Genomic DNA, 22,942 nt, shown 5'->3' on the forward strand with positions numbered 1-22,942 from the left:
CCTCAAATGTAAAATCTCTGTCATCCCTCGGATAACATTAATTTCATAGGTAACCCCAAACCTGGCAACCCAAATGCAAACGATTCACGCGTGGACGATTCTTCTTCCGGGGTCCGTCTGTGGTTGGCGAGAGGCGGTTAGTTTGAAGACTGATAGGTCCATTTTTAAATTTGTCCACAATCATCATTGATTATTGATCGATGCAGGTTATTTATTTGATCTCTCTATCTACCTCAAAACCAAGAAACTTTCTATATCTTTACATCCAAAACGCCATTAATGAACTTATTGATGATGATGTAAATGTGCTGAAACGGACATCTTGTGTCAGTGTCTCCGCTTCTCTGCTCACCTTTCCTAATTTCAGTTAAATAAACAATAATTCACAATGCAACAAAAAAATCATACAATTAAACAATTTGTCCTGCTCTCATTTTTGATTTTTAATTTCATGTCTTGATTCTACCACACAATTTACCCATGTCATTGTTTAAAATAATACTTATTACAAAATATTACAGACTTTGACAACATGAGATTCAAAGAGATCCCAGAGGGCGGTCCTTAATACCATGAGAGGATGCAGAGACACAGGACTACATCGTTTCATACAGACTTTTCAAGCCGAACATGAGCTGGATTCTGAAGCTGCCATCGGGTGGCATCATTCACCAATGTACATTATCCTAGTTCAAGGACGGCTTGGCAATGGAGTCACAGTGGAATAGAAACTGTGCAACGTTTTCTATTTTTGCTTATACTGTGCTTGGGGACAATTTTAAAGTACTTTTACTTGAGTAACATGCCTTTGTTCATTCAAACAGAATAGAATCATTTTCAGCTGGGGATTACACACATACACAGCATCTGTGCATGTACAATCAACGAAGTTTCATTGAGAAAATACTTGTACAAATGGTTAGCAGGGCTATAGGTGACGATAACTAACAGTTTTAAATGTTGTCTATTAAAGCATTTTTAATGAATGCAGTCTTAATGTGAGTTGCGTTAAGTTAAAAGGAGTGTGTTTACATTAAGACAGCCAGCTGAGCATTATCTATTTAGATTTTTTTTTATAGCATTATTATGAATTGATTATATGACTTGCACATCACTGCGCAGGCAAGTAACCTTTTATCTTGTCAAACAGTGCAGTGGGATCCTGTAGGAAAGCTGGAAGGTTGTTCCTGTTGACGTAGGCCGCCGAGCCCACAGCAGCAGCTGCCAGAATCAGAGGCCACTTCAACGATCTCTGGGGTTTGGGATCATCACAGGGCCTGGTCTGCATGGGTTGAGCCACTCTCTCCCACTGAGTGAAGATGGCCTGACGGGCTCCAGCCCACTTCCCTGGTCCTCTGAGACGGTACTGGTACGGCGTGCAGGGGCCGAGCATCAGATTCAGTCCCAGCCTGGGATCGGTCAGCAGCAGCCTCAGCAGGCTGGGTCGAACTCCCACCAGCTCTGCTATCTCATCCATGTAGGTGATGTAGTCAACCTGGATGGTGTGTCTCTGACTGGCGACATACCTGGAAAACAGACCATGTTGAGCAATACAAGATTTGGTGGCTTTTTAGATCCGAAATAGACAAACATGAAGCTAAGAAAATCCACAATCCTACCTTTTAGCCATCGTCTCCTGCTTGCACTGGACATCTTTTAGCATGGAAGCCACTGAGGGAAGCTTGATGCAGCCTGTTCATAACGAGAGCTGTGGTGAGTGAATTCTCATATTTAATGTATTTCTGTCAAGGAAGTTAGTATAGAATACTTTTTGTTTTGTTTTTAAAGAGTACCTTTTAAGACACGTGTGGCCCACCTGGCCTGCATCTCAGAGATGGGCATAATGGCTCCCAGTGGCTGCACTAGGCCGATGATAGCCAGCGTGGGGCGGTCCAACTCAGGAGGAAACATGTACTTGTACAGAGAGGCTTTGTTCTCGGACACTGAGACCACTTGTGAGGCCAGGAATGGAAAGGAAAACCTGTAACCTGTGGCAAACACCTGCAAGACAGGGGGACTCCTCTCAGTCACACACACACTACAGGCCAACTATACTGCTGTGTGTGTGTGGGTGAACACACACTTTAAATATTTAAACCTACCACCAGGTCGACATCTTCAACAACACTTCCATCATCAAACTCCACACTGGACCCCTGAAACCTGCGGATGTTGGGTTTCACCTGAACCGTTCCAGATAGGATGCGGTTGGGAAGCTCATCGTTCACTGTGGGATGTTGGCTGAACAACCTGAGATTCATATTCACAATGATAAGTAATACTGCAGCACATAGTACGGAAGTATTTCACTGAGCTATACGCTGTTGCTGCCATACCTGTGCTTTGGCTTCAAGTTGTACAGACTGTGATCAAATCTTTGGCTGAGTTTTTTCTCTGCCACGCTGCACTTTAATCCAAAGGGAAGGATTTGGCGCACAAAATAACTCATCCTTGTGTTGAATATATCACGGGGAAGACCGTTAAATGAAACTCGATTAAAGATCCAGGCTCCCCTCCGAGTGCTTAGATACAGCTGTAAATATAAGATGCATGAATCATCATGCCAGCACTGTGTCAAAGGGAAGACATCAAAGTCTCATGGTGTGTGTGTGTCTGACGATCCACAACATCCCAACCTGCTTGGTGACTCTGCTCAGTTCCACCGCGATGTCTCCTCCAGAGTTTCCTATTCCAATCACGACCACCTTTTTATGTCTCCACTCCTCTGGAGTCTTGTAGTCTCGGCTGTGGAAGAACTTTCCCTTGAAAGTGTCGATTCCTTAGATTTGTCACAATCAGATCAAATGCATTACATGTTTTTTCATTGGTAGACTTTCATTTTGTCCAAAGTCTTTTAATAAATGAATAAATGCCTCTGTGCTTCGGCTGCTTAATCTACTGGTCTAGTTTCAAATATATTATATGAAACACTTTTTAAATTTAAACATTTAAAAAAGACATTCAACAACACCAGAAACCTAAAATAGATTGTTTCAGACACTATGTAAATAGTTACATTGGACAACTTCTCCTTCAGCGATAATGGGATAGGTAAGAAGAAAACCTACTTACTTACTCAGATTTGTTTAAAATAGTGAATATTTCAGACCTCTAACACTTATTCATAATGAAACTATAGGAGTTAAGAGTGGACAGTCACTGTTTGGGTAACAAACCATCGACATTTTTAAGCAAAGGGGTTACAAGTATGGCTTCATTTCAAGGGGTCACATGATAAAACAGCAGGAAGTGGACAGGTTTACCCCGTAAATGGTACCTGGGAAGTCGTGCAGCGGCAGGTTGGGGTGGCAGTGATGTCCGATACAGATCATCACAGCGTCAAAGATGTGTTTTTCCTTTTCGCCGTCCTTGTTCTCCGTCTCAACGTCCCACTGGCCCGAACGAGAAAAATCTGATCTTTGCTTCACCTGCAAGACTTTGGTCTGAACGACAGAGAGGCACAACCAGCTGCTGACAATACATTCAGCTGTCTGTCATCTTATTCTGCAACACTTTACGTTTGAGATCTGGGTGAAACACAAGGCATCATTTCATGGACAGAGTAACATCTTTTTCGGTAAGCATCCTCACATTGAAGCGTATGTGCTTGGTGAGCTGGAAGCGGTCAGCAAACAACCGAAAGTAGTCCATGATGAGGGAGTTGTGCATGTAGTTGGGGTAGTGTGCAGGGATGGGAAAGTCACTGAAACACATCATCTCCTTGGAGGTGTTGATGATGACAGAGTGGTAGATGCTGGCCCTGTCTGGCTCTGGATTCTCCTGCAATAGAGTCCCCAGACCAATGACCATCCTAACTTGTTAAACAAACTGTGGAATTATGAGATCCTGCACATAGTGAGACCCACCTTGAACCTCCACAGACCACCGATGTCATTGCTGCTTTCAAAGCAGACGGGCTCCAGCCCCTCATCCAGACAGCACTTGATGCAGGCCAGACCTGAGCTACCTCCTCCAATCACCGCCACACGACGAGTCATACTTCAGCTCTGTGAAGGATTTAAACCAGATCAGACTGAAAAATATTTCACCTGTAAACCTGATAAGATGCATTCATGGGGCTGCACACAACAGGAAGTGGACCAAGGGGTTTTCCTACTTTTGTTTCCTACTTAAGCGGGTTGATTAGGATTCAATTCAATTCATTTGCATAGCTCAAAATCACAAATTTGCCTCAGAGGGTTTTACAATCGGTACAGCTGACAACATCCTCTGTCCTTGGACACTCGCATCAGACAAGGACGATGTAGCGCTGCACAGAGTTTATCCACAACCGTTGTACCTAGTTGGGCCATTACAGCTTTCAGTATCATAAAACCCATAATACACTACAAATATGGAAAGACATAAACATACACATCACACAATAATGACTATAGTTGTCTGAAAAATGCAAATAAGAGGTTCATGTTTATTCTTTCAATCAGTGGAATCCTATCTGCCCTCTAGCTCTCTAAATGTTGGATCTGTGCCACAAACTTCAGAATGTACCAAAATCAAAGTTCAACACGAGTTAATATGTAGCCACAGGCAGAGATTTCAAATGCTGGTTCATGTCCTCAGAACAACCCAACTTTGCTTTTACAAAATGTGTCTTGAAGCTATTCTAACAATCTAAAAAGTCCTCTGTTCATCTATTATCCCTAATAATTATATTATCATTGTAACTATTCATATCTATTCTATTTAGGCAAACAACACATGCAGCATATACACTTTAATTTGTTTGTTAATGTCACATTAAACACAAAATAAATTACAGTTTGTGTAAATGAGCTAGAAGCTAAATGTGGTACAACACAACTCCTTTCCTTGTATGAGATTCATGTTTTTTTGTACATGGCAGCTGACACAGAAATGTAATAAACTAATCTTACATATATCATGAAAGTGTGTTCACGGAACATATATTTCTGGATGTAAAAAGTAATTAAAATCAAAGTTCTGTCCAATCGCACGGATGAAAGATAATGATCATTTGGGGTAAGTATCGCAAAGAAAAACTCATAAGATTGAAATAAAATATGCAAAATAAAATATCCAAATCATCAGAGAAAGGCAAAGTAAAACCTAACTTGGTTTCCCAATGCATCAAATCCAATACAGAAAAATCTGTAAACTTTGTGTCAACTTGAGCGTGGAATAAGCTGTTTCACCCCAACAACTGATGAGAAACAAAACTGACACTTGTGGGCATTAAAAAAACTAAATCAACCAAATCCAATTTTTCCATTAAAACCATCCAAATCACTTACCGACTGAGATGCAAAAACCAGAAAGCTCACTGTTGCAAATGTGCAGATTAGTCAAAGGAATAACCTTTAGCACATAATTATCCTGTCATTGAGTGGATCACCTGTTCGCCTTTGAACTTTAACCCTTTCACAGTGTGTTTTAAGTTTATTGAAGGTTAATGGAAACAGTTTTGGTCACCTGAAAAAGCCTTATTCAGAGTCTGACTGTAGTTAGCTCCACTCGCTTGTGGCACTACATGGTGTGAGTTCCAATACCCACACTACCATACTATTTAGTATGCCAGAAAATGATGTAGTATGCCCCAATACATCCTGTTTGCATTTTGCAGTATGCTAGCTACTATGCTTTTCTAGCTAATCCTTTGCTCAGCAGATACACACGAAAGAAAACCCCACAATGGTCACTGAAATAACTTGAAACTGACAAAAGTAATAATAAATAAAGATTTACTGAAAATGAACTAATGAAAATCAGACATTGCTTTTGAATTGTGGTTCAACAGAATCATTTAAAAAAACTAATGAAAATGGCCTGGACAAAAATGAAGAATCATCTTTGGATAAGACAGGTCAGTTAAGATAACGTTACATTTGTGAATGGAACATAGCTAAGTTACCAAGCCATCTAGTTAGTCAAGGTAACGGCCATGTTGGTATTGGTGACGTACGTTGAACAAATCGTAATGGTACAACGACAAACTGCAACTTTCTTGAATTGCAAAATTATCTTTTAAAATGTCAAATATATGCACACAACTCAAATGGGATCAAACTGTTTATTCATACAACCATGGACTGTACATTAGTTTTTGGTTTAAAACTTTATATACACACACAAACCATTCTGTAAAAAGCAATCTTAAACATTCATGTTAATACAAAGAACTGGTAATAAAACCAAACCAAAACATTAAAGGGTAGCATCAATGTCAGCCATCCTTCATGTTTAGGTATTGCAAATGAAGCCATAATTTTAATTTAATTTATTATACTATATTGATCCCTTTAAGGGGGAAATTTGTCTCTGCATTTGACCCATCCCTGTATATAGGGAGCAGTGGGCTGCCAATGACAGGCGCCCGGGGGTTCAGTGTATTGCTCAGGTACACTTCGACACGTGACACGTCCCAGTCGAGGATCGAACCGTTGACCTTCCAGGTTCCCAGACAACCCTCTTAACCCAGTGAGCCACGGTCACCCCAAATAATAAATAAATGACATCTATTACACTTCTGTCCATCCTGGGAGAGGGATCCCTCTCTGTTGCTCTCCCACAGGTCTCTTCCTCTTTTTCCCCCCGTTAAAGGTTTTTTTTGGGGGAGTTCTTCCTGTTCCGATGTGAGGGTTCCGGGACAGAGGATGTCGTATGTGTACAGATTGTAAAGCCCTCTGAGGCAAATTTGTAACTTGTGATTTTGGGCTGTACAAAAATGAATTGAATTGAATAAATATTTTACCATTGTTGAAATTACTTTTTCCCCATAATATATTTAATGCAAATTAAAAACGTCATAAAAACAGACCCCCAAAATGTTTCACTTAGTATATTGTTCATTTCCAGAGTTGGGGTAGTATAGTGTAAAAACTGAAAACATGCATGATAAATGTGTTAAAAGATTAGCATATATCTACGAGTGGAACAAGCACGACTTGCACATCACTGTGCAGGCAAGTAACCTTTTATCTTGTCAAACAGTGCAGTGGGATCCTGTAGGAAAGCTGGAAGGTTGTTCCTGTTGACGTAGGCCGCCGAGCCCACAGCAGCTGCTGCCAGAATCAGAGGCCACTTCAACGATCTCTGGGGTTTGGGATCATCACAGGGCCTGGTCTGCATGGGTTGAGCCACTCTCTCCCACTGAGTGAAGATGGCCTGACGGGCTCCAGCCCACTTCCCTGGTCCTCTGAGACGGTACTGGTACGGCGTGCAGGGGCCGAGCATCAGATTCAGTCCCAGCCTGGGATCGGTCAGCAGCAGCCTCAGCAGGCTGGGTCGAACTCCCACCAGCTCTGCTATCTCATCCATGTAGGTGATGTAGTCAACCTGGATGGTGTGTCTCTGACTGGCGACATACCTGGAAAAGAGAGCATGTTGTGCAATACAAGATTTGGTGGCTTTTTAGATCCGAAACATGCAAGAAATAAAAAAGTTGAGTGAATCCACTGCAGTACCTTTCAGCCATCGTCTCCTGCTTGCATTGCACATCTTTTAGCATGGAAGGCACTGAGGGAAGCTTGATGCAGCCTGTTTGAAAGGAGACATTGAGACATAGTAGTTTGTCCTCTTAAAGAGTAACTAAACCAAACTACTTTTTTTCCAATTAGCATAATCTAATTGAAAGGGTACTTTAATTATACTAAAATAATACCGTTTAAACAAGACGACAACAAATCAGTGCAACATATCTCTGAGCCAAAAGCTATTGCTGCCTGCTGTTCCTCATTGAACATTCAAACCCTTTGCACCGCTACGCATTTGTCTTTCAGTTCTTGAGAAAAAAACAAAAATATAGTGATTGGTCAGTCTGTAAATAGTATGATTTGAAGAGAATTATGTAGCGTTAATGAAAATGTTGTTACGTCTAAATGTCCAGATGCAACTAATGTTGCTGGATTCTTTTCTCTTCTTTGTCCTTTTTATAGTTCTGACATTCTGATTGAGGAGTTGACAATGAAGCAATATAGCAGTTTGGACAATTGGTCCAAGGTTGTGGCATTATGAATGGCAATATTGTGAAATGGCAAACAAGTGACCATGTGCAGGTTGTTGCAAAAAGTGCCATATTGAATTGCAAATTGGGTGCAAAGCAGAAAATGTGTTTTGGAGACTTGAGCTGAGGTTTCGCTCTCTAAGTGTCAGTCTCAATAATTGTGCTTTGTAACGTAGACCAAGCCCAGCAGTTCATGTGGTGCTGTTTAGTGTTCTGTAATGGTAGCATGAAAGCATGGTGGAATTAGCAAGCTAACTAGCTAACTAGCCTGCAGCTAAATGAGTAAAATTCAACAACAACAGTGCGTCATCCACACACCCACATTCAAGAGGCATTTATTTTGTATTTTGAGGCTCAATTCAGCCAAAACTTGGGGGTTTAGTTACTCTTTAAATTCAAAATACTTCTGTAAAAAGACAGTGATGATAAAAAATTGCTCATGTGTTACCTTTAAAGACACGTGTGGCCCACCTGGCCTGCATCTCAGAGATGGGCATAATGGCTCCCAGTGGCTGCACTAGACCGATGATAGCCAGCGTGGGGCGGTCCAACTCAGGAGGAAACACGTACTTGTACAGAGAGGCTTTGTTCTCGGACACTGAGACCACTTGTGAGGCCAGGAATGGAAAGGAAAACCTGTAACCTGTGGCAAACACCTGCAAGACAGGGGGACTCCTCTCAGTCACACACACACTACAGGCCAACTATACTGCTGTGTGTGTGTGGGTGAACACACACTTTAAATATTTAAACCTACCACCAGGTCGACATCTTCAACAACACTTCCATCATCAAACTCCACACTGGACCCCTGAAACCTGCGGATGTTGGGTTTCACCTGAACCGTTCCAGATAGGATGCGGTTGGGAAGCTCATCGTTCACTGTGGGATGTTGGCTGAACAACCTGAGATTCATATAGTTACACTGGTTAGTTGTGTTACAACAATTTGATGGATACCGTTATCAATCACGTCGAGGAATACTGCAATAAATTACTTTTATTATTTGAATATCATGATATTACGTGTAGAACTGAGAACAGTTTTTTGTGCCTAAATTTGTTTACATTTCGGCAAATTGGCCCCATTACAAACATACCGAATTAGTTATTAGCAGTTCGTATTTGCAGTTATTCCTTGGATGTACAGATGGCTGCCACTGGATTACTCCGATACTGAAGAAAACTTAAAAACGTGGAAATTGTCGTGCAAGTTCTGGAGTTATAGGGAGTGTCTTTTCTCTGCGATTTCTAGTCTTGCTGCATCCCTATATACTCAATATGTGTACTATCGTTCAACATACCTTTGTGTGGATAAACAGTAGAATGTATCCAGTGTTTGCATACTGTAATATTTCACTGGAAATCGTATCGCAATTTGCGTACTATTGGTTTCACACTGAAGTTTCCAACATATGAAAAAAATCTCACATATTGCTTTTAGCGTACTAGATAGCATGTTAGTGTGGAATTTTGGACGCATCCCATCTGCAGAGTCAAGCTATGCTATCACTGTCATATATATACAATTGTGAAAAAAAAGCAGATGCAAACGCAGTACCTGTGCTTTGGCTTAAGATTGTACAGAGCGTGATCAAATCTTCGGTTGAGCTGGCTCTCTCCTAGACCACTGAACAGATTAAAGGGAAGGATGCTCTTCACAAAATCAAACAGCCTGTTGAAAAGCAGATCAAGGGGCAGCCCGTTGTCCCCGACTCGGTTCAGAATCCAGGCTCCTCTCCGAGTGCTCAGATAAAGCTGAGAAAGGGAAGACACAGTAGTCAGTCATTCTGATGGTACGAGAGAAATCTTTGACTAATATCAATAGTTTGCAAAATCTTAGTATTTAAAATGATATTCAGAAAGGTAGGATTTAAAAAGTGGACTAATTTATGTGGCTCTGTTACATGTAACATAACCAAAAATGTATTTTATATCTTTTATATTTACGGTACTTACTGCAGTTGTACAATGAATTCATGGTTATATTGGGTGCATTCATGTTCGATTTAACTTTCGGATTATTGGGTTCATGGCTACACTGTGGATTTATTCAACACCTTGTTTTATTTGTCTGTAATGGGACTCATCCCAACCTGCTTGGTGACTCTGCTCAGTTCCACCGCGATGTCTCCTCCAGAGTTTCCTATTCCAATCACGACCACCTTTTTATGTCTCCACTCCTCTGGAGTCTTGTAGTCTCGGCTGTGGAAGAACTTTCCCTTGAAAGTGTCGATTCCTGAAAAAAAAAAAAAAAAAGACAATGGACAAAGCGTCATTCATTTTTGCTAAAAGAGGATTTTAATCTGTACTTGATTGACATTGCAGCTTTGCCCTTAGAATGTAATCTAGGCCATGGTTGAGTACATTACACTGAACCTATCAATTGCTGCTTTCTGTTGATAAAGTATTACATAATCACATTGTACAGGGTTGCCATTAGAGGCTATTTAGACTGTGTCAAAGGTTTTCCTCTTCATATTGCTGGAGCGCTATCAGCACTACCTGTCCTTGAGTAAACTGAGGGATATTTACAGCCCATAAATGGTACCTGGGAAGTCGTGCAGCGGCAGGTTGGGGTGGCAGTGATGTCCGATACAGATCATCACAGCGTCAAAGATGTGTTTCTCCTTTTCGCCGTCCTTGTTCTCCGTCTCAACGTCCCACTGGCCTGAACGAGAAAAATCTGATCTCTGCTTCACCTGCAAGACTTTGGTCTGAACGACAGAGAGGCACAAACAGATAAATTGGCTGATAACAGCACAAAGAGCTAACACAGACTTTTACGTTAGGCGAGTATGATCTTTTTAACTGTTTTTTTTTGTCTTGCACTAAAAAATATTTTACATTTGAGGCCAAGGTGAGAATGTTGCATGCTTTCAGGTACAGAGAAATCAAACTCTAGAAAGGCAGAGAGTGAAACATCCTCACATTGAAGCGTATGTGCTTGGTGAGCTGGAAGCGGTCAGCGAAAATCCGAAAGTAGTCCATGATGAGGGAGTTGTGCATGTAGTTGGGGTAGTGTGCAGGGATGGGTAAGTCACTGAAACACATCATCTCCTTGGAGGTGTTGATGATGACAGAGTGGTAGATGCTGGCCCTGTCTGGCTCTGGATTCTCCTGCAATAGAGTCCCCAGACCAATGACCATCCTAACTTGTTAAACAAACTGTGGAATTATGAGATCCTGCACATAGTGAGACCCACCTTGAACCTCCACAGACCACCGATGTCATTGCTGCTTTCAAAGCAGACGGGCTCCAGCCCCTCATCCAGACAGCACTTGATGCAGGCCAGACCTGAGCTACCTCCTCCAATCACCGCCACACGACGAGTCATACTTCAGCTCTGTGAAGGATTTAAACCAGATCAGACTGAAAAATATTTCACCTGTAAACCTGATAAGATGCATTCATGGGGCTGCACACAACAGGAAGTGGACCAAGGGGTTTTCCTACTTTTGTTTCCTACTTAAGCGGGTTGATTAGGATTCAATTCAATTCATTTGCATAGCTCAAAATCACAAATTTGCCTCAGAGGGTTTTACAATCGGTACAGCTGACAACATCCTCTGTCCTTGGACACTCGCATCAGACAAGGACGATGTAGCGCTGCACAGAGTTTATCCACAACCCTTGTACCTAGTTGGGCCATTACAGCTTTCAGTATCATAAAACCCATAATACACTACAAATATGGAAATACATAAACATACACATCACACATTAATGACTATAGCTGTCTGAAAAATGCAAATAAGAGGTTCATGTTTATTTTTTCAAACAGGGGGATCCTATCTGCCCTCTAGCTCTCTAAATGTTGGATCTGTGCCACAAACTTCAGAATGTACCAAAATTAAAGTTCAACATGAGTTAATATGTAGCCACAGGCAGAGATTTCAAATGCTGCATTCACATGAAATCAGTTAGATGATGGCACCATAGATATATATATATATATAGATATATATATATATAGATATCTATATATATATATATATATATATAAATATATATATATATATATATATATATATATATATATAAATATATATATATATCTATATATATATAAGGTTGTGGTTCCATTTGCTGCACAGTTTAAGTGTCAAGCTGATACAAAACCAGCAGCGCCACCCTGTGTATTTAGTGAGTCATGACATTGTTTATATAGGCTAAACTCAAATTAATAAAATATGAACAATATCCAGTGATATGACAGGTGTGTACTCTGAAGGCTTCACAGAAGTAAAAGTATAAGCAAATTATAAGAGGGATACATTCCAACGCTTGTATTGATTAACTACCCTACAGAGGCCAATGGATCCGGAGGTAACCTCCACTGCGTTCATGTTGAAGGAAAAGAAGAGACACCACAGACTATTGTTTTTCCTACAAGATGAATGTTGCATTTCACCTAAATGCGTGTCGCCCAGACTGGACAGGACACGCTCCTCAGACACGGTTACATCTAAGGTCGCGATGGTGATAAAATACATTAAATAAAATGATTTATTCTAGTAATGCGTGTAGCCATGAAATGCAGCTTCTTCTTAATAGTCAATACAATGTGGCTTTATCGCCATGAAAGTTTCCAAAAACAACACCATTGCCAAATAATCCCGATTCAACGTAACAGTTTTCCTGAGGGAGGGAGTTACGTAACCTGTAAATCCAGTCGCGGAAGACGTCAATACAAGTTAAAATACTATAGATTTGGACAGTAATTTGTACCGTTACCGGTATGTTCTCATTCTAAATTCTCTAATTATAGTCGTGCACCAACATGATACCCGGAAATGTATCATTTATTTTCAATTTATCAGAATAACTAACAAACTAAACTTTGTTGTTTAGTGCGACTCTGAACTCTGCAAGGGCGCAACAACAAGACGTTTAACGTGAGCATTTAGACCACATCTCGGTTTTACCACAACTCTAAACATACATGCGCTCACAAAGTTACAATCTGTTTCTGCACTAACTGTGTTTTACCTGTTTGTGATTGTTAGAGGGAGACGTATTTGCTCGTGCTGCACGTAGTCTCTGCGGTGGGCGGAAGTGAGAGTGACGGGATGGTGCACATATGTAGGATCTTAACGTGACCCTTGAGCCGCTGACAGCAGCGGGTGGGTCCTTACTGGTGCAAAGGGAAACACACTGCACGAAAATAACTCACTTTATGTCGAGTCAAAATCCACCTTGGAGGCTGTTTGGGGCATAGATGTAACCGTGTCTGAGGAGGTTAGGTAAAGTTAGAAAGATATTGACAGATTCGGACTTCCCGGTTCAATAAATCGTTAACGAAACGTTGCTAAAATACAAACGATACCTCCCTGTAACCGTAGTGAGGTAGACGGTTACAATATCTTTCTAACTTTACCTAAGTGTCTGAGGAGCGTGTCCTGTCCAGTCTGGGCGACACGCATTTAGGTGAAATGCAACATTCATCTTGTAGGAAAAACAATAGTCTGTGGTGTCTCTTCTTTTCCTTCAACTTGAACGCAGTGGAGGTTACCTCCGGATCCATTGGCCTCTGTAGGGTAGTTAATCAATACAAGCGTTGGAATGTATCCGCTGCTGGTTTTGTATCAGCTTGACACTTAAACTGTGCAGCAAATGGAACCACAGAAGACGTTGCTGTTTAACAGTAACTTTTGCTTCTACAAACAAGTCGAATGATTTATTGTTAGACTGTAAAAAAGCCAATGCGAGAGTAAAGACTGACAGCATTATGATTCTACTGTATAGGACGGATACCGAGTGGGTCCACAGGCTCAGGGGCCAAACAGGTTCGGGGGCCCTGAGCATGAGCCTCTGTTTGAAGTTACTGCAAACATTGTTTTGGTTGGGAAGTCACAAAGAGACACAAAACTACGGGAGACGGGAAATTACCAAAACAAAACAAAATGACTAAAATGAAAAGCAAAATGATGACAAAAAGATTAAAACAAACGTTTATGACATTCACAAGTTTTGTTTTAGCAAAATAATCTTCACAAATGAACACATCTTTTAGGATTTTTGAAGCCTGAATGCAATTTGCAGAAGTAAGACGCGAACAGACTAATTTGCATGATAACATTTAATCGTCTTATTTAGTCACTTGTTAGCAGCTTTCATACATTCAGTACGTTGTATGCTGTACAGAGTTAGCCAAAACGAGCATGTTAATTTTTTAAGACTTTATTTCTCATTCAAATTGTTAAATTAGTACAGTCTAAAAACATGCTCTGCCTAAAGCACTTTGATAAAGAGAATGTGTTGCCGTCTGTTTCCATCATTAATGTAAACAACCACTCCGTCTTACTGAGGAGGTCTGAAGAATGCCAGAGGAGAGAAGAAGGAGCACAGTAGCGCTGCACCTGAAACAATCACAATGATGCTCCGTCTAGACGAGGGTCTGGTCTCTGGTTCTGGTACCACTCTGGTCCTGAAAGGCTGATGCACCCGCTCCCACTGAGTGAGAATGGCCTGACGGGCTCCGGCCCACTGGCCCGGTCCAGTCAGACGATACTGGTAAGAAGTACAGGGACCCAGCAAAACCTGCAGAGCCAGTCTGGGGTCCGTCAGCAAGAGCCACAGTATATTTGGTTTAACCCCCACCTGCTCTGCCAGAGAGTCCAGGTAAGGGATGTAGTTCACCTGGTGGGGGTTACACTTTCTAACACAGGTAAAAAAACAAAAACAAAAACATTATAACACATTAAAAACAGCGGTTCTTATATGGGAAATAAAGCAAACAAAACAAATGTGACGTTGAAAGAGAGACATTTTAAGTTCTAGTGTGTATGATTTGGCGCCATCTAGCGGCAAGGTTGTGCCAAGCGTGCAGGAGAACTTTGGTGGCCCATTATGAAAAGTGAAATGGATTATTTGTGATCATCTCAACATCTTAATTTGGATACAACTCACACATATTTCCTACCTCTGATGAATAGCTGCTGTGTCTTTTTCAATTTCCTTCATCATGGTCTCTTCTGATGGGAGGGTGGTTAAGCCTGCATGAAAAAATAATCAGTCACACACACAGATACATTATTTTAACAGTGAGCTTAACGCTGATGTTCTATTTGGGGTCCTGGAGACCCTGGGCCCTCTTTAACAGGTCAACAAACATACTTCGTTTTACTATAAGGAACTTTCATTTTGTGGGGATTTTTGCGGCCCCTGTGGACAAAAGCGGTAGTGTTTCCACGAGCGTCACCACTTTGTGTTTTAAAGATGCAGCTGCCAGACTCCCTTTTGAAAACCTCAAATTTCCTGCAGGAAAGTCTGCAAGTCTGCCCCGCTTAGTCCTTAATCAGATTCAATGACAGGCACTAAGAATATCCAGCACTGTATAGAAATGGCCAATCTTCTCGCTTTGAGTATTTAGGTCATATAGCGGCATTAGCATCACATTGAATCTGTTTCAGTTAAAAGTTATTTGTATATCTTTATCATTGTTTTATCCGCTTAACACTGTGCTTTACCTTTAAACACTCTTGTGACCCAGCGGGCCTGCATCTCAGCTAGAGGGTTGATCGCCCCGAAGCTTTGGATGAAGCCCACCACCGCCAGAGTCGGCTTAGTCAGTGCAGGAGGGAACACGTGCTTGTAGAGACGCAGCTTGTCACCACGTTTAGCCTGCAGAGCTGAGGGCAGGAAGGGGAAGCTGTAGTTGTACCCTGTGGAAAACACCACTATGTCCACCTGTGTGACACACACAGACACACACACACACACACACACACACACACACACACACACACACACACACACACACACACACACACTTTAGAGGTTAGAGCAGCATTTCATTTCTTTGTGATTATTATATTTTTTATAACCGGACCGTAATTCACAAGGAAACAAAGTACTGTGTGCAGAAAACAAAAAGGGAGGAGAGTCCAAAAAAATGGACATCACAGTTTTGAATGCGATTATATATATTTACAATGAATGTACATTGAAGTCTAAGAATTGTACAAATACACACCTTGTCTATGATGCTCCCATCCACCAGGACCACCCTGGATCCACAGAACTCCTTCACATTTGGTTTCACCTGAACCCGACCCGAGATGATCCGAGCTGGCAGCTCGTCATTCACAAGAGGGATCTGTGCGAAAAAACTGAGAAAAGGACAGCAGAGCTGTGTGAGGGAACTTCAGTACATGAGAAGTCTCAGAGGCACAAAAACACACACTCTGTGTGTAGACGTACATACACTCTCACCAAGGAAGTAGAGAGTGAATTTGTTCTCTTTGGTGTTTGAACCCTTTGCACCCGTAATCAGTCTTCCAGCACTATTATCAGGCCAAACGTTTAACCGTTACACAATAGATATGTAAAGAAACTTTTATACGTGGTGCTTGCGTGCACAAATTATAAAATGGATACATAAGACAACTGAAAATTAAATTTTTGCTCAAGTTATATTGTGGTCGCACTTCATATTTGGACACTTCTAAGCTCTCATCTGATGCCACCTGCAGGCCAAACTTTAACTTTAGACCCAGCAGGTGAATCATGTCGTACACTCCGCCAATACTTTCACATTATGATGTGTAGTGAACATTACTGCGTGAAGCACTGCTAGATAGGAATTTGGACTTTTGATGCTTAGAAATAATTGCTCAACTAAGTGCCATTGTTACCCATGTTTTGGTTTCAGACCATACAGTCTGTGGTCAAATGCTTCGTCCATCTTCTTCTCCACCATCCTGTTGATCCACGAGGGGAAGAGCTTCTGCATCATCGCATCCACTCGAGAAGTCCCAACCAGGTCAGCCGGGAGCCCCCCCTGTCCCAAGCGGCTGATGACCCACGCTCCGCTCCTGGTACTGAGGAACACCTGCAGGTCAGGTCACAACGTAGAGGCTTCAGATTCATGTGCTCAGCCTTTAGATTCATTTTAACCGCAAAGTACAGCCACATGCAGCGGCTATTTAATATGGAACAGCAACGATAGATTTCAAAAAGACACAAAACTGTACCTTCTCAGCAACTCTACTGATATCCACAGCGATGTCGCCTCCGGAGTTCCCAATCCCGATCACCACCACTCTTTTCCCTTGCAGACCCTCAGCGTTGCGATAATCCCAGCTGTGGAAGTATCTACCTTTGAAGCTCTCAATACCTGAGATGGAATAAGAATAGAAAGAAAACATATATTCATAGCCGTATGTACCCCATTGAAGAGCAGTGAGTGTGTGGAGCTGCAGCAGCTGCAGGGTGTATGATGACTCCTGGTACCTGGGAAGTCTCTGAGAGGCAGGTGAGGTTTGGTGAAGTGTCCGCTACAAACCATCACCGCATCAAAAACAGCAGTCTGCCTCCGACCGTCTCTCCTTTCTGTCTCCACCTCCCACCGGCCTGTCGCTGCAAAATCCGGGGTCTGCCTCACACTGACCACAGACGTCTGAGGCACACAGGCACACACACACACACACACACACACACACACACACACACACACACACACACACACACACACAGAGTTGAATATTCTGGATTGATATCATATATATATGTTTATATGAGACATATTTCATATAATTAATATATGTATGTGTATTACTATAGCTTCTTTTATTATCTGTTTACATACATCAGCCTCCACTTATGGTGCTCACAGCACATCTGCTTACAACTACAATATAGCCTGTTATAAACCATTTATTCAATGTTTATGTCGTGCTTATAAAGCTAAAAATAGGGGCTTGAAGACTAACTTCTAATTTGTCAACCTGGACCCTATATTCCCATGTTTTTGTGTCTAAGTGACTAATGTGGACAACATTAGGTTGTTTCCATCATGTTGTCAGACACTTATGATGACAATCAGAGCCTATCAGTGGTAGAAACAAGCACTTTACATGACATCGCAGCCGTGTTTAGCAGCTGACGGCTGCAGCGTTCTCCGTCAATACTGCAACAATTTCAAAAATCGTTGTCCTTATTAGTCACTTAGACACAAAAACATGAGAAAATGGCTAAAAAACACTGAACTTGGCATTTAAAGTAAAGTGTTACATTTGGGTGATATTACCCTTAAAAGCCCAAAACTCTGTAAAAAAGGCTGTATTAATGCATTCAAATATATATATAAAAAAGGTACTGCGCTCATTGTTTTCCTGTCCTTCAGGAGCATATCAAGGATTATTCCAGTGGTTCAAAATAATAGCCAATAAAAAGTCTAAATTCATCGGTATAGATTTGCCAAAACCAGAATCTATATTTTCATTGCAGATTTTCCACCATTGTTACGGTCCTCATGAGCTAAAGGATTAATGTGGTTACTATTGTTATAGCGACCGGTTGGGCAGGCCTATATATGTTTAACGTAAAGATGGGCTTATTATCATCTTTACAAACAATCCTAAAGGTCACTGACCTTGAAGTGTATGTGCTGCAGCAGTCTGAAGGCCTGAGCGTAGAGGCGAAGGTACAGCAGCACCTCAGAGTGGTGCATGTTGTTGGGGAGCTCAGCTGGAGCCGGGAAGTCGCTGAGAGACATCATCTCTTTGGAGCTGTTGATGACCACCGACTGATAGATGTTGGCACGTCCAGGCTCTGGCTCCTCCTGCAGAGGGACAATATAAACTTGACTTGAAATGATCATAAATTAAAATGATAAACAGTTATTTACCATATTGTGTGATACTGTATAAGCAAACCAATCTTCCAAAGAGAGTGGTAGCTGTTGAAAATGCCATTAAAGGGTCAAACTCCCGAATACATTGTGAGTCCTCTCAGTAACTAATGACAGCTCTGGTGTTTGTTTTTCTTTCAGCATCAATACGTTTAACATCATGAGATCCACAGAGGTTTTATCCTATTTTATTTACTGTCAGATTTGTGTGTATATTCATACACTAAAAGTCAAAACAGTGTGACTTCAGCGCATGGTATAAAAATGGTATAAAAGCGTTCTCGCTCACCTTGAATCTCCACAGACCTCCAATTTCATGGCTGCTCTCAAAGCAGGTGGGCTCCAGACCTTCGTCCAAACAGGCCTTGATGCTGATCAGACCACAAACCCCAGCGCCGATCACTGCCACCTTCTGAACCATGCTGGAGAGGAACAACGTCCGACAGCAACGGGACCTCTGATGCGTTAAAGAGGTCGGAGACAGAAGAAATGTGTGTGCTGCTTCGCAGTGTGATTTGAAAGCAGCTTTATGTTGAGTGTCTTTCACACCCCATCGGGTTTTAATTTGCATGATGATGACTGATGACCTTTCAAGTTGCTTGAGCCAATCAAGGACAGTGGGATTAATTTGAGTATGAGACAGAGGAGTACTAGACAAGATTAAAGCGTCATCTTCTTTTAAAAGAACAATGGCTCGATCAATAATCTTTTTTCTGCCCAGAAAAAAATGTGTAGTGTAAATTGAATCCACCTTTTTCAGAGAGGAAGATTTACACAGGTGTAACAAATACCAGAAGTTCATGTCAATCATTGACATTATTACTCCCTCCTGTGATTTGTCTGCTAAGAAAATAAAACAGAGAAAAGAACAAAATGTCTGCTGGGAAACAGAAGTTCTCTCGTGTTGCGATGCTATCAAGATTCAAGTTAGAAAGAGTTATTCAGGAGGTGTGATGACCTCTGCCCTTCCCTGCCAATCTGTCGTTTGTTTACCTGTTTCTGATCAAGTTAGAAAGAGTTATTCAGGAGGTGTGATGACCTCTGCCCTTCCCTGCCAATCTGTCGTTTGTTTACCTGTTTCTGATCAAGTTAGAAAGAGTTATTCAGGAGGTGTGATGACCTCTGCCCTTCCCTGCCAATCTGTCGTTTGTTTACCTGTTTCTGATCATTAGTGCGAACTGGGAACACCTGGGCCCAGTGTTCCCAGTCTATAAAGCGCTGGCTGACAGGGCAGGGCATCAGGCCCTGTCCACACTACTCCGTTTCTCCTTGGATGCAGATTTGTCAAATAGAAACAATCTCCGTCCACACGGGAGTTTCAGCATCATTCTCGAGTTGATCTGCGTCCACATGGCAGCCTTCGAAGGCGGACAGCACGTGACCATTAACGTACACTGGGCATGCGAGTGACAGTGTAAACAGGAAGTGGATTGCTTGCTTAGTTTAAAAAAATAAAATACGACAGAGTAATAAAGTAGTCTTTAATAATGAAATGTTGTATTTGATACTTAAGATCTTCCTCTAAAATCTCCCTCTATAAACTCAAACAGACAGTTCGTGGAAAGTTTTATTTTTCAGACGTAGTTACAGTGCTGCGGGTCTCTCTCTCTCTCTCTCTCTCTCTCTCTCTCTAAATTATAGGTCCATCAATGTGGTCTCTCACTCGTTTCCTCCGTGTTGTTGATGTCTGTTCTCACTAGTAGCTCTGAACGTCATGTCCGCCTAGCTAGCTTCTAAGCTAATTTTAACATTACCGCCAATGGAGAAATGCTAACCGCGATTAGCATTTAATACAACACAAATGTTATACTAAACACGCGAATAGAATATATCTACGTACATCTTTTCATGCTTCATAAATACATACTTACAGACTAAGGTCTCTCAAGGCTACCAAACGGAAGAAGTAAAACGTTAGTGCAGCGTGTCTTCTCATTAGAATCTAAAAACAACGAGCTGCTCCATAGGGCTGATGCCGCACAGGTGTGCGAGTTTAACTGGTTTTGAATTAACTGGTTTTGAATTAACTGGTTTTGAATTAACTGGTTTTGAATTAACTGGTTTTGAATTAACTGTTTATTCTACGTGGGTCCTGAAATGCCACTCCTACCACACATCTGCCTCAGGCACTCCCACATAAACCAGTTAACACACCTGTGCAGTCACGCCGCTCGCTAATCACTCCAATAACAGCTGCTACCTCCACAGAAATGCAGACTTTTACTGCACAACAGCTGCTAGCTGCTGCTAGCTGTTGTGCTAGCAGCAACATCATGTAGCTGTTGTGCTAGCAGCAACGCTTACAATTAGTTATCCATGTTGAAATGAATCGCTGGTAGCCCAGTTTGTTTTCTTCCGGGTACGGGTCACGTGATAGTGAGTGTGACGAATCAGGGACGGAGACGTCATGGTTGCCAAGAACCAATCCAGTAGCGAACACGGGTGTGGGCGTAATTTTTTCTAAGCACATCCGTATCCGACCGTCCACACGCAAACGCAACCCCGGAGTTCTCAAATACCTCCAACCTCGGCGGAGTTTTCAGATTCCTCCGTTTAGGGTGCTCCAAAACTCCGGCGTAGTGTGGCCGCTCAGTGTAAACGTAGCAAATACGGAGTAAAAACGGAGTAGTGTGGACAGGGCCTAAGTTGACAGTTTCATGCCCCTGATTAAGACACACATCCAATATTACTCAACCTGAGAGGACCCTCGCTGACTATGTCTGACATTGATTATCTTTGTTGATACAAAAGGGTCAAAACACTGAGTGGTCAGCTAATAAAACAGGAGAAGATACACAGTGGAAATTTACCATCACACTTTTCAGAACCTGCAGTTCTGACACGTTACTTATCAGAGAACGTGGATTTATCTACATATCAGTCCGCCATTAAGTCCGTCTAACATTTGAACGTGCGGTCAGTTATAGTTGACTAATGTGTGTAAACTTGTTGTAAACCTATGGAAAGCTGATCACAAAAGTCACACTGCTTCCTTGCTGTATCTCCGTGGTTTATGGGGCTCATTGGAGTTCAGCCATCAATATTAATTATTTACATCTGTGCTTTTCCTACTGTGACTTTCATGGTCTGGGATTATTTTTGGTTTGGTTCACTTCCTGTCTTTGTGTGTTTTCCCTCATTAGGTCATTAGTCCCTTGTGTATATAGTCTTAGTGCTCCCCTCTCTTTGTTTTAGAAAGTCCAGCCTGTTACAGAGTTAGTTTCCCAGTGTTTTGTGTTCTGGTTTGTTCTTTCTTTTTAGAGTTGCCTCAGTCTGAGTTAGTTGTTTGCCCTGAAATCATTGAACACTTGCTGCCTCTTATCAGTGTCTTTCCTGCGTTTGGATCCAAACCTGCCAGTTCTGACTGTGATAGTGAAAAGTCAAAATATGTGCTTTGAGGGGAAAAGTTAACCATTGACATGCACATCAAACCCTGTGAAAGAGTAAACGGCTTATGAAAGTAAATAACATTTTCCCTCACAAAACATTTCCAGGTTAAAGGTATATGGCATTAAGTTATAGCTCCTCCCTTCCCCCTGCAACCCGGTTCAACTGACTATTAACAACAGCTCAGTTCATGTGAATTTAGATGCTGTTTGGCATTTAATCGGAGCTGCCCAAGACTTGAAATCGGTGCACTGGAGAAGGTGAGAGCAATCTGTTAGACTTCAACAATAAAAGAGCCCTACTTTTTGTTCCGGCAGTGTTCAGCAATGCCAAAAATATCTCTCTTGAATTGCGCAATAAACATTCAGTAAATTTAATCTGATCAAATTCCTCAAACTTTTCCAAGTGTTTTGAACTACTTAATGATATGATGTGCTTGACATTGCTGTTCTTTAATAACGGTTACCTGTTCTTCTAAAGTTTTGTTGTGTTAAAAGAGCATAAAGGTAGTCTCACACGTATATGCTGCTGCAGCTGTACTCACACGTATATGCTGCTGCAGGCTGTACTCACACTTATATGCTGCTGCAGCTGTACTCACACATATATGCTGCTGCAGGCTGTACTCACACGTATATGCTGCTGCAGGCTGTACTCACACGTATATGCTGCTGCAGGCTGTACTCACACGTATATGCTGCTGCAGGCTGTACTCACACGTATATGCTGCTGCAGGCTGTACTCACACTTATATGCTGCTGCAGCTGTACTCACACATATATGCTGCTGCAGGCTGTACTCACACGTATATGCTGCTGCAGGCTGTACTCACACGTATATGCTGCTGCAGGCTGTACTCACACGTATATGCTGCTGCAGCTGTACTCACACGTATATGCTGCTGCAGGCTGTACTCACACTTATATGCTGCTGCAGCT

General features: G+C 41.8%; 3 protein-coding genes across 5 annotated transcripts; all 3 read right to left on the bottom strand.

Moving 5' to 3' along the window:
- Positions 1-1,111: 1,111 nt before the first annotated feature.
- LOC142946912 (flavin-containing monooxygenase 5-like) lies at positions 1,112-3,999 on the bottom strand. The gene is made up of 9 exons (XM_076088536.1): positions 3,867-3,999; positions 3,592-3,780; positions 3,278-3,443; positions 2,637-2,779; positions 2,337-2,533; positions 2,103-2,250; positions 1,794-2,001; positions 1,620-1,692; positions 1,112-1,526 (listed from the first exon to the last, which is right to left on the bottom strand). Exons 1-9 carry the CDS (start codon positions 3,996-3,998, stop codon positions 1,112-1,114), a joined length of 1,671 nt encoding a protein of 556 aa, XP_075944651.1. The 5' UTR covers position 3,999.
- A 2,048-nt stretch (positions 4,000-6,047) lies between these two features.
- Positions 6,048-13,031, bottom strand: LOC142946913 (flavin-containing monooxygenase 5-like). The gene is made up of 10 exons (XM_076088538.1): positions 12,974-13,031; positions 11,187-11,327; positions 10,912-11,100; positions 10,532-10,697; positions 10,077-10,219; positions 9,542-9,738; positions 8,739-8,886; positions 8,430-8,637; positions 7,443-7,515; positions 6,048-7,345 (listed from the first exon to the last, which is right to left on the bottom strand). Exons 2-10 carry the CDS (start codon positions 11,316-11,318, stop codon positions 6,931-6,933), a joined length of 1,671 nt encoding a protein of 556 aa, XP_075944653.1. The 5' UTR covers positions 11,319-11,327; positions 12,974-13,031; the 3' UTR covers positions 6,048-6,930.
- Positions 13,032-14,247: 1,216 nt separating this feature from the next.
- On the bottom strand, positions 14,248-19,038 carry LOC142946915 (flavin-containing monooxygenase 5-like). Of its 3 annotated transcripts, none has more exons than XM_076088543.1 (9): positions 18,907-19,038; positions 18,360-18,548; positions 17,219-17,384; positions 16,960-17,102; positions 16,621-16,817; positions 15,960-16,095; positions 15,454-15,673; positions 14,907-14,979; positions 14,248-14,642 (listed from the first exon to the last, which is right to left on the bottom strand). In XM_076088543.1, the coding sequence occupies exons 1-9, from the start codon at positions 19,036-19,038 to the stop codon at positions 14,285-14,287; spliced, it is 1,614 nt and encodes a 537-aa protein (XP_075944658.1). In that variant the 3' UTR covers positions 14,248-14,284. The 3 variants fall into 3 exon arrangements, with proteins under 3 accessions (XP_075944658.1, XP_075944657.1, XP_075944656.1); XM_076088542.1 differs by having other exon boundaries at positions 14,248-14,651; positions 14,904-14,979; XM_076088541.1 differs by having other exon boundaries at positions 14,248-14,654; positions 14,904-14,979.
- Positions 19,039-22,942: the final 3,904 nt, after the last annotated feature.

The sequence above is a fragment of the Anarhichas minor genome, unplaced genomic scaffold, assembly GCF_050575085.1.
Source record: "Anarhichas minor isolate MPS153535 unplaced genomic scaffold, ASM5057508v1 ptg000010l, whole genome shotgun sequence".
NCBI classification, from domain to species: Eukaryota; Metazoa; Chordata; class Actinopteri; order Perciformes; family Anarhichadidae; genus Anarhichas; species Anarhichas minor.